General features: G+C 41.5%; 1 protein-coding gene across 1 annotated transcript in view; it reads left to right on the top strand.

The window, feature by feature from the left end:
* The window catches only part of LOC121288224 (metabotropic glutamate receptor 1-like), a 619,300-nt gene that overhangs the window by 35,774 nt on the left and 571,429 nt on the right, over positions 1-12,097 (top strand). Inside the window, exon 3 of the mRNA XM_041206686.1 lies at positions 11,019-11,268. Coding sequence (XP_041062620.1) covers positions 11,019-11,268 — 250 coding nt within the window. The remainder of the gene's footprint in view (positions 1-11,018; positions 11,269-12,097) is intronic.

Below are 12,097 nucleotides of genomic sequence, written 5' to 3'. Positions count from 1 at the left end.
CCAGGGTCTTATGATCCTCAATGAAAGTCAATGGACTTTTGGCTGCCTCTCCAAGTTTTCTATTCCTGCCTGTGATGGTTTCTGGAAAATCTCAGCCCATGTTCAACACAGGTTTATTCTGGACTTTGTAAGCAATGGCTTCAAATTTCAGAACATCCCTTCCCAGAATTACTGGCTGAGCGAGGCCTGAAGCTACCTCTGCAGTAATGACCTCACTTTTTCCATCACATTCTAAAGTCACTCTGGTAGTGCGGTAATGACACACATCCCCGGGCACATGTCAACCCTTATACTGGACCCGTGAAGTAACTGGGAAAGTCAGACCAGCTACCAAACTGGAAAGTTCACAGACTGACCAGAATCAGTCAGCGCAATGACCTCTTTACCATTTATCTTTATGGGTTTTAAAAATAAAGTGGGCAGCCTGCACATGGCTTAGTTTGCTTGAGGCCCAAATAATCCTCCTCAGAAACTGGATTCTACTTTTGTAGACTACAGTCCATAGTTTCCAATGTTAGTATGTCATCTTGTAATATGCCTGCATCCATCGCAACACCACTACCTTAGCAACCTATCAACATTTTGAACTTTGATCAAAAAAGCTGTAGATACACTTGATAGCTTTCTGCTGTGCTTCAGCAGCCTCCTTGCCCTGTATAGTTTTACTGGATTTTCTCTAGGCGAGGAAGGCCTGTCTCTTTAGTCACAAGCCAGCTATTCCGCCACTAGATATCAATCTATGGCAGCCATTAACTCCTGGACCTGCGCATGCTTTCCTCGTCCAACCCATCTTCTAACATTTAGGGTAGAGTCAGCTGAACCGATCCAAGACAACTAGCTCCATCATCTTCACCAGTTTATTTGGCTCATCCTGCGGCCCGCAGCCTGGCATATCAGTACAGGAGGCTTATTCACTTCATAGGCTGATGCTTGAAACTCGCCATGGGAGTTCCTGCAGGAATTCCCCCTTCAGCAACTGATAGTTAGCTGTATACATCAACTCCAGGTCAAAGTTTGCCTTTTGGGTGTCTCTTACCAAGAAGTAGGAGACACAATTCCTGACCATTGTTCTTTCCACCATTCTTTTGACTTTGCACATCATGTTTCTCCGGTGGGAGAGAGTAGAGCTAAGGGACATGGTTTAAGAGTAAGGGTCTCCCATTTAAGGGAGAAATGAGAAGATTTTTTTCTTCTCAGACGGCCATAAATCTTTGGAACTGTCTTCCCCAGAGAGTGGTGGAGGCAGGGTCAATGAATATTTTTAAGGCGGGGGTAGATAAGTTCTTCACTAACAAGGGAGCCAAAGGTTATCAGGTGTAGGCAGAATATGGAGTTGAGGCCACAGTCAGATCACCCATGATTTTATTGAATGGTGGAGTAGGGTTGAGGGGCCCAATGGCCTACTCCTGTTCCTAATTCATATGTTCTTATTTGACAGAAGGTCCACATTAACAGTGACATTTTGCTGAACCAATCTAGACCAGGTTGTGGGTCTGTCACCTTAGGCTCTCCTAACACCAGCCTCTGCATCAAATTTTGGATCTCAGCCTCCAGTTCCCTCCATTCATCGTGATGACCCAATTTCTTTTTTGCCAGAATTCCAGAACCTTGTTAGTCCACTCCTGTTTTTTGTTAATTCTGTCATAGGATGGGGGCATCACAAGACAATGCCCATCCCTAGTTGCCTTGGAAAGTGGTAAGCCACCTTCTTGAACTACTGCAGTCCATCCAGGTTGACTTTTATGCAGCAGTTTGAGTGGCTTGCTAGGTCAAATGTCAACCAAGTTCCTGTGAGCCAGGGGTCACATGTAGGAGGTCTTTTTGAATTCTTTGCCCGAAGGCAGGTGCTTGGCTCTTATTCACCAATCCGTGGCAAAGCGCAAACATATTTTTACTATGGGTGGGGTGATAAGGCAGAGTCCAAGTTTACCTCAGCCGGAACAAGGGTCGCTTCATGTTCTGTTGGTATTAATCGGATCCACGTACTCGCTGTCTCACCCACACCAGACCATGTAAAGATGGCAAATCCTTCCCAAAAAGGGACGTTTATGAACCAGAAAAGCTATTGCAACAAAGATATTCCATGATCACCATTACTGAGATTCACTACTGATTCCAGCTTTATTAATTAAATTTCACTAGTCACCATGGTGGGATTTGAACACATTGTCCCAGAGCATTTGCCTGGGTTTCTGGATTAACAGTCTAGTGACATTGCCATGACACCACCAACCCCTGCTAATGCTAATGTGGTCTATCTGGATGTTCTCAGAATTTCCTCCATGATAGTGAGTCTTTGGCCAGAATTTCCCCGTGGCGGGTCCGGCGAGCCACTGAAATCTCTAATCACATGGGCTGGACCAGAAGATCCCACCAGTGTAAGGGGCTGGAAAAATCCGGTCTTAAGCATTCACAGAGCAAAAGAATCCCCTTTCTGACATAAGACCATGAGATGTAGGAGCATACGACCCATCAAGCCTACACTGCCGTTCTGTGAGATCATGGCTGATCTTATAATCCTCAATTCCACTTTCCTGCCTTTTCTCCATAACCCTTGATTCCTTTACTGATTAAAAATCTGTCTATCTCAGCCTTGAATACACTTAATGACCCAGCCTATACAGCCATCTGTGGTGAAGAATTCCACAGATTCACTACTCTCTGAGAGAAGACATTCCTCCTCACCTCTGTCTTAAATAGGTGACCCCTTACTCTGAGTTTATGCCCTCTGGTCCTAGACTCTCCCACAAGAGGAAACAACCTCTCAGCATCTACTCTGTCAAGCCCCTTAAATATCTTATGTGTTTCAATAAGGTTGCCTCTCATTCTTCTAAACTCCAATGAGGACAGGCTACTCAACCTCTCCTCATAAGAAAATCCCTCCATCCCCGGGATCAACCCAGTGAACCTTCTCTGGACTGCCTCCAATGCCAGTATATCTTTCCTTAGATAAGGGAACCAAAACTGTTCACAGTATTCTAGGTGTGGTCTAACTAGTGCCTTGTATAGTTTTAGCAAGACTTCCTTATTTTTATGCTCCATTCCCTTTGAAATAAAGGCCAATATTCCATTTACCTCCCCTGTTACCTGCTGAACTTGTATGTTAGCTGTTTGGGATTCATGCACGAGGACCCCAAATCCCTCTGTGCTGCAGCTTTCTGCAGTCTTCCTCCATTTAAGTAATATTCACCTTCCCTATTCTTCCTGCCAAAATGCATAACCTTACATTTTCCCACATTATATTCCATCTGCCACGTTTTTGCCCACTCACTTAACCTGTCTATATCCCTCTGTGGACTCCTTATGTCATCCTCGCTACTTGCCTTCCCACCTATTTTTGTGTCATTCGCAAACTTGGCGTTAGTCAATTCACTTCTCTCATCCAAGTCATTAATATATATTGTAAATAATGGTGGCCACAGCACTGATTCCTGTGGCACTCCACTAGTTGCAGGTTGCCATCCTGATAATGTCCCCCTTATCCCAACTCTCTGTCTTCTATTAATTAGCCAATCCCCTATCCATGCTAATGGACTACCCCCAACACCGTGGGCTCTTATCTTATTAAGTTGCCTTATGCGTGGTACCTTATCGAATGTCTTTTGGAAATCCAAATATATTACATCTACTGGTTCCCTTTTATCTAACCTGTTTGTTACCTTCTCAAAGAATTCTAATAAATTTGTCAGGCATGATTTCCCCTTCATGAAACCATGCTGATTCTGCTTGATTATATTATGCATTTCCAAATGCTCTGCTATTACGTCCTTTATAATGGACTCTAACATTTTCCCAATGACAGATGTTAAGCTAACTGGCCTATAGTTACCCATTTTTTGTCTCCCTCCCTTTTTGAATAAGGGTGGTTTTCCAATCTTCGGGGTCTTTTCCAGAATCTAAGTATTCTTGGAAGATTACTACCAGTGCATCTGCTATTTGTGTAGCTACTTCCTTTAATATCCTAGAATGAAACCCATCAGGTCCAGGGGACTTATTGGCCTTTAACCCCATTAGTTTCCCTAGTACTTTTTCTCTGGTGACAGCTCTTGTATATTTATTTCCTCTTCCACTTTTGCCCCTTGATTATTTAGTATTTTTGGAATGCTATTAGTGTCTTCTACCGTGTAGACTTATGCAAAATATTTATTCAACTCCTCTGACATTTCCTGGTTCCCCATTATTATTTCTCCAGCCTCATTCTCTAAGGGGCCTATGTTCACTTTGGCTGCTCTCTCCCTTTTTATATATTTAAAGAAGCTCTAAGTGTATGTTTTTATAATACTTGCTAGTTTACCCTCAAAGTTTATTTTCTCCCTCTATTACTTCAGTCATCTTCTGTTGATTTTTAAAGCTTTCCCAATCCTTCGGCTTACCACTAACTTTTGCCACATCGTATGTTTCTTTTCTTTCAAATTGATGCTCCTTAACTTGCTTGGCTAGCCATGATTGGTTTATCCCCTTCCTAGAACCCTTCTTTCTCACTGGGATATATTTTTGTTGTGAGTCATGAACTATTTTCTTCAACGTCTGCCATTGTTCAGCAACTGTCTTTCCTGCTAAACTGCTTTCCCAGCCCACCCCAGCCAACTCTGCTCTCCTTCTTTTGTAATTACCCTTATTTAAGTTTAGCACAGTTGTTTCTGACCCAAGTTTCTCCCTCTCAAACTGAATGCTAATTCTACCATGTTATGGCCACTGTTTCCTATGGGATCTTTTGTTCTGAGATCATTTATTAAACCAGCCTCATTATACATTACGGGTACAAAATTGCCTGATCCCTGGTTGGACCCACAACATATTGTTCTAGGAAACTGTCCTGAATACACTCTATGAATTCTTGCTCGTGGCTAGCTCTGCCAGCTTGATTTTCCCAAACTACATGAAGATTAAGGTTAATGTACTGCCTTTTTTACATGCCCTCATTATTTCCTATTTATTCTCTGTCCTACAGTATAGCTACTGTTAGTGGACCCAAAAACTACTCCCACCAGTGTCTTCTTCCCCTTGTTATTTCTTACCTCCACCCATATGGATTCCACATCTTCCGATCCAAGATCATGTCTTGCTATTGTACTTATTTGATCTTGTACTTACAGAGCTACCCCACCACCCTTTCCTTCCTGCCTATCATTTCAAAAAGTCATAGACCCCTGAATATTTAGTTCCCAACTTTGATCTCCTTGTAACCACATCTTTGTAATGGCTATAAGATCATACCCATTAACCTCTATTTTGTCCTTAATTCATTTATTTTGTTCCGAATACTGCGTGCGTTTAAGTAAAGAGCCATTAATTAGCAAGCTGAAGCAGGCTGGGGATCTAGTGGTCAATTAGACAGGTTAAATCTTAAAACAAGTGAGATTTATTCACCATCTGTTGCGTCTTTTAAGTACTGCAACAAACATCTACACCCTGTCCGCAACAGAACCATTTCCCTGCTATTTATTCTTGCAGGCTATGGATCGTTCCTGGCTAAAGGCAACCAAGGTCAATATTTTCTTAAAATTCGACTTCCTTTTATCTAACTTCTTAAAGTGCTATCCCTATCTTGGATAAAGAGATCTCAACCTCCAATGGCTCACATTTGGCCACCCTTTCAACATGTCGCAGGGAGATTTTATGGCAATGTTTAGAATTATAAAGGATTTCGACATGTCAAATAGGTAGAACCTGTTTCCACTAACAGGTGGGTTGGATACAGATTTAAGCGAATGTGTTATAAATGGAAGATGAAGTTTTCTCTTACTCCATAAGCTGTTATGATCTGGAGCGCAATGCCTGTAAAGGTGGTGGAAGCAGATGCAATAATAACTTTCAAAAGGGAATTGGATAAGTACTCAAGGGAGGGAAAAACATGCAGGCCTGTGGGGGAAAAGCAAGAGAGTGGGAATACTTGAATAACTCTTTAAAAGAGATTGCACAGGTACGATGGAACAAATGGTCTTCTTCTGAGCTGTATAGTTCTACTATCCTAAACTGCAGCTTGGAGTGAGTTGTTCGTGGGAGAATGGAACATAACAATTCTGTAGAATCTCTGCACAATTTTGCTCCTTAAAGCACACACAGCTAGTGAAGTGGCACAAATCATTCAACATGCCTTCCAATTTCAAGTGATGGGTAATTGTGAGGCTCAAACACATCATTTTCTCGTTGTGAGCTGTGAATTCAGCTGTACACATTGATTTAGTGCAATTTAGAACTCAACCATTTCAACAGCTACTGCCTAATGAGCAGGAATTTCTCATATGGATGTCTTAACATTTATTTTTGTGTGATGAGTTATCTTCTATTTGTAAGTACTGTAATAACTTAAATGGAACCAATTTTGGTGTGCAAGCTGCACTGTAATTGAATATCTAGTACTTAATAGATCTAGCTATTTAACAGAATAAAAAAAGTTTTACAGCAGTGTACACTCCTTGTTAACTTTTGCAATTATAAATTTCCATTTCCGCAATTATAATGAAAGTGTAAATGTGTAATGCTATAATTACACACTTCTACTAGTGGAGGCATTGTCGTGCCTGCCCTGGCAAAGGATGTAATTACAGTGTGATTGCTTTACATTAGCAATCCATTATTAATGCAGATGTGGGAATTTTAAATGGAAATATAAGAATAGAATGCATGACTTTAAAATGGGGACTTCTTTATTTGTTCATAGATATGGGCATCACTAGCAATGCCAGCATTTACTCACCAGCCTAGTTGCCTTTGAGAAGGTCTTCTTCTTGAACTGTTGCAGCCTGTGTGGTGAAGATCCTCCCATGGACTGAATTACAACTGCGTGCTTTGGTCCAGTCACCTGCTTCCAAACCCAAGTCACCTGAAGTCTACACTTTTTGTTATTTATTTCTGGCCACTGGCAATACTGCATTGATTACCCATCCCTGGTCACCTTGAGGATGTGGTGGGGAACCTCCTTAAAATGTTGCAGTCCTTGCATTAGTGACGCTCCAGTGATCATGTTGGGGTCAGCCTTCTCAGACTTTAACCCAGAAATGATGAAGGAACAGCGATTATACGGCCAAGTCAGTATGCTGTACGACTTGGAGATAATGATGATGTTTCTAAAATATTGCTGCTCTTGTCTTTCTGATTGATTGCTGTTGAAATAACACTTTTGAGTTACTGCAGTGCATCCTGTAAATTGTTCATACTGTAAACAAAGTATTCCAATGATGGAGGGAGTGGGTGTCTAGTTCAGTGGCAGAGCCCTGTCCCTAATGGTGCTGAGTTACGTGAGTGTTGTTGCATTTGCACTCATCCAGGCCACTAGTGAGTGTTACATCACAACTCTCACTCGAGCCTTGTAGATAGTGCAGGGGTTTTTGAGAGGTCTGGAGGCCAGGCACTTCCAGAAGTTGCAGAGTACCCAACCCCTTCCTTATTCTGGTAGCCACAATGTTGATGTGGCTAGCCTAGGTAAATCCCACTAAGGTGGTGGCTCAGTAAGTAGTACAGTTGGGAGCACACAGTTGCAAAGTGATATTGATCGATTAATTGAGTGGATTAAACTGTGGCAGATGGAGTTCATTGAGGGCCAGCTTGATGTCATTCACTTCGGACTTATGGATGATAGGGCAAAGTATTTTATAAGAGGTGTTTCTCACGTGTCAGTGCAGACTCAATGGGCCAAAGGGCCGCTTCTGCACTGCGTGATTCTGTGATTCTGTGAGAAGCTAGGAACTCTGGAGAAGCAGAGAAATTTTGGGGTCCAAATACAAAGAAAAGCTCTAAAAGATAGGCAACAAACATAAGTTAAAAGGTTAATGGAATATTGGTCTTTAACACAAGAGCACTGGAGCATAAAGGATTGAGGATTAAGTTAGAATCATATAAAGCTCTGCTAAGACCCAATTTAGAGTACAGCTTTCAGTTCTGGGCACTGCACCTCAGAAGGAATATCTATTCCTTAGAGGGGGCGCAGCATAATTTCACTAAATGATACCTGAGCTAAAAGAATTATTTTATAAGGAGGGGTTGCATATAGAATGCCAAGGGGTGATGTAACAGAGATCTGAAAGATTATGAAAGAATGTTGAGGTAGTTAGAAATGATTTCTTGAGATGCAGAAGCTCAGAACAGGAGAGCATAACCTTAAAATTAGAGCCTAGGCCAGGAGTGATCTCAAGAAACACTTCTTTTAGTAAGAGTAATAAAAATCTGAAACTCTGGCCGGGATTTTCTGGCCCCACCTGCCATCAGGGTCTTCCAGTCCCACCAAAAGTCAATGAATTTTTGGCGCGGTCCCGCCAGGGAAAGGGCAGAACATCCCAGCCTCTCTCCTTTAAAGACCTGTTGGCATTGGGCCAATTGAACTTATACGACTGAGATTGGTAGATTTTTGTTAGACAAGGGTTTTAATAGCTACAGAACCAAAGCCAGTGGATGGCATTAAGATACAGATGAACCATGATTTAACTGAATGGGGGAACAGGCTCAAGGGGCTGAATGGCCAACTCCTCATTTGATGTTCCTATAAAGACACACTTATGTGTTCAGAATTAGGTTTACTGACTCAGTGATTAGCTTTGATAAATCATAACCAACAGTCTAGTACATGTTTTGCCAATTGTTGGCACTTTGGATTGTGCACAAAAGACTGAAGTAGAGGTTAGTTTGCTTGTGTGTGTAAGTTTAGCAAATTATCACTTCCCTGAGCCTCAGATAGAAATTAAAACTGAATTAAATCAATGTGATCTTGCATTACACAGGAGTGCTGTATTTTTCCTATGTCAGATTTTTTTTATATATATCAGAGATGAAAGGACTATATGACTAATGGAGGCGTGTCAAATCACAATTCTTTCTTCTCTGAGCCATGTCTTTGAATCAAAACAACCAGTAATATAAGGATACTGCGCACATTAAAATTCATAAATGAACTGAGTGTGGACATCTAAATGCTGCTTCAACTGTGCACAAATCGACAGCATGAATCAGCCCACGTACAGAATGCCAACTGGCATTTCAGAACATCAACCTTGCTATGCCTGTTGCTGATCTTAGTGGGCCAATACTACACATGTTTACATCCTATTAGTTTCTATTTATATTTTAGCAGAGGCATTTGCCAATTCAAAACAATAACTGGATGAAGGGCTGCTGATAGATTTTTGAGCCATTTCTAACCTTCTTACCCTAGGTTGTTGCTTGTCTCAAATCTTGGGTGAACTATAGAGCTGTGTCCTGGCTTCCCATATCTTCAGGAATATCTATCCTTACTTGAGATTTAAGTAACGCATTGGTAAAGCAAACCCTTTCTGATAATTGATTTTAATTAACAAATTTACCTTGGACCTCCATAAGCTATTGTTCCAGTCTCCAGGGGACCATGTTTTAGATTTAAATATCAAACGAATTTATTTTTTACTGAAAATAGACAAGCTCTTGAGTAACAGTGCCAAAATTCATGTTCACAGTTACCTTCATGCCACCTAATCCACCAAATAGACAAAATACTATATATTTTAAAATTCAACTATTTTTTCTTTATTCACGGGATGTGGGCTTCACTAGCTGGGCCAGTATTTATTGCCCATCTTTAGTTGCCCTTGTAGGTATGCCACCTCCATATAGTATTTAACATATCTTTAATGACCAAATGTTGATTCATCAGGTTCCTACTGTAAAAATTAAGCTAACTCTAAAAATTAAGCATCCTCCCTTGAAAGAAATCTGACTGGAATTCCTTCCCTGAATCTCTCCACCTCTCCACTTTCACCTTTGTTTCAGTTCTTTGACCAAGCTATTGGCCACCTCTGCTAGTATCTCTATCTTTGGCTTGATGTCTGATTTTCTCTGATTATGCCCCTGTGGAGTGTCTTGGAATTTTTTTCTGCGTCAGCGGTGCTATATAAATGATGATACTTCCTTGAGATTTCAAATTGCCTTTTTTCATTGGATTTCTCACCTGCCCCCCAACCCCGACACCCACCCCACCCACCTCCCCAACTGCCCCCTCCCCCCGACTCCAGGGCCACACAGCATCACCTCACCCCACCTCTCAGATTTCCAAGCGCCCCATTTCCACCTCATGGAGAATCAGTTCATTTGTGCATCCTGAACATCTGAACTTTGAACATCTCAGCTCTCATATTTAAAAGGAACTGCCAATCATGTGCCAACTCAACCCATCGCACAGCACTGCTCAAGTGCAAGTTGGTCCTTTCCTTGGCCTAATGAATTGTGCAGCATTGTATTAGGTTACACTTGGTACAAGAATCTGCATTATAGTGGTTTATTTTTAAAAACACTGCTTATGTCACCTTACAGATTTAAAGGGACATCCACAAAACCAAAAGCAGACAAGGTAATATATTTATATCAGAACTGCATTAAACTAGTGCACAAAGCAATGTTGTACAAGCTTATGAAGTGTTCACAACATTCAATGCTAGTTACCTGATGAATCAATATTTGGTCATTAAAATTTTGTTAAGTTCTATATGGAGGTGGTTTAAGAAACTTAAGTGGTTGAATTTTGTTTAATAAAGAAGGAAACAAAATGTGCTTTATGTAGCACCACTCACAACCTCAGGTGCCCCCAAAGTGCTTTGCAGCCAATAAAATGCTGTTGTCATGGAGGAAACACGGCAGCCAATTTGCCCACAACAAAGCTCAATCACGAACAGAAATAAGAAAAATGAACAGATAATCCGTTTTTAGTGATGTTGATTGAAGGAAACATGTCAGCCAAGACACCAGGAGAACTCCCCTGTTCCTTCTTCAGAATTGTACTGTGGAATTTTTTTGTGCCCACCTGCAAGGGAAGATGGGCCTCAGTTTAACATCTTATCCTAAAAATGGCACCCCTGAAAATACAGCAGTCCTTCAGTACCCCAAGCTTGAGTGTCAGGTGAAATTACACGCTTATGTTTTGGAATGGGACTTAAATCCACAATATTCTGACTGCAAGGTATCCACTGGGCTACAGTTGGCATTGTGTATAATGGTGTTGTGATGGTCATTGTCCAGACTAACTCTTAATCAAAAGTATCCTATATCTGTTTTAGGAAACTACGGAGAGAGCGGAATGGAGGCTTTCAAGGAGTTAGCTGCACAGGAGGGACTATGCATTGCACATTCAGGTAAAATCTACAGCAATGCCGGGGAGAAAACCTTTGACAGACTGCTGAGAAAATTAAGGGAAAGGCTGCCTAAAGCGAGAGTTGTTGTCTGCTTCTGTGAGGGGATGACGGTGAGAGGCCTGCTTATGGCAATGAGAAGACTTGGGGTCCTGGGAGAGTTTCTACTGATTGGCAGGTAAGCAGATTGTTTTTTATGTTTCTGGTACCACTGTGTCATGCTATTGTATATCTCCTTTGTGTCACTGTGTGAAGGAACTACTAAATATCCCCTAGTATCACAGTGTGACAATACGCCACAATGTACCTGCTTAGTATTACGTGATGATAACCCCTTATTATACATAGGATAGATTTTAGAAATCAATTCCTTCACCACTATAGGTCAGATGAGGGGAGCTCAGGATTCGAGAGTGAGGTCAATGCGTCCTACATTATTTTCTATCCATTTTCCTACATTACAACAGTGCGGCTGCACTCTACAAGCAATGTCATTTCCCTTCTCTGTGCACGGCCCGCATTTTGCACTTTGCGTTCCATTTAAGATTCCTGCAGAGCCATGCGTGTAAGCACCTTAAACAACTGCTGCTTGTGCGCATCCTATTTGCCTCCTGCACAGGGTAATCTGATGGCCATGCGGTTGTGCACCCATGCAGCTTAGACGGAATATTGCTCACAAGTACCTCTCTGGCTGTCAGTGCTTTGCAACACCCCAAAGTCATGAAAGGCGCCATATAAATGTAATTTTTTTCTTCTCTTTCACTAGTCCACTGTCTTCACTCCCATTGTGAGATGCTTGTGTGCAACCAATTGATTTGTGATATTCTACTTCAGCTCTCCCACTGGGGCCTAACTAGTCATTTATTAAACTTTACGCATCTATCTGCATCACTAGGGCTGAAGGATGAATTATGTCATTATAAATCCTTAATTTCTTCAGAAAGCTCCCGGAACAGAACAATCATTTCAGTTAAATTGCCTTTGTCATATTATTTACAAGCATTCTG

The sequence above is a fragment of the Carcharodon carcharias genome, chromosome 2 (assembly GCF_017639515.1).
Source record: "Carcharodon carcharias isolate sCarCar2 chromosome 2, sCarCar2.pri, whole genome shotgun sequence".
In the NCBI taxonomy this organism is placed as follows: Eukaryota; Metazoa; Chordata; class Chondrichthyes; order Lamniformes; family Lamnidae; genus Carcharodon; species Carcharodon carcharias.
The sequence above is the reverse complement of the archived record's forward strand: the minus strand, read 5'-3'. Positions and strand labels throughout refer to the sequence as shown.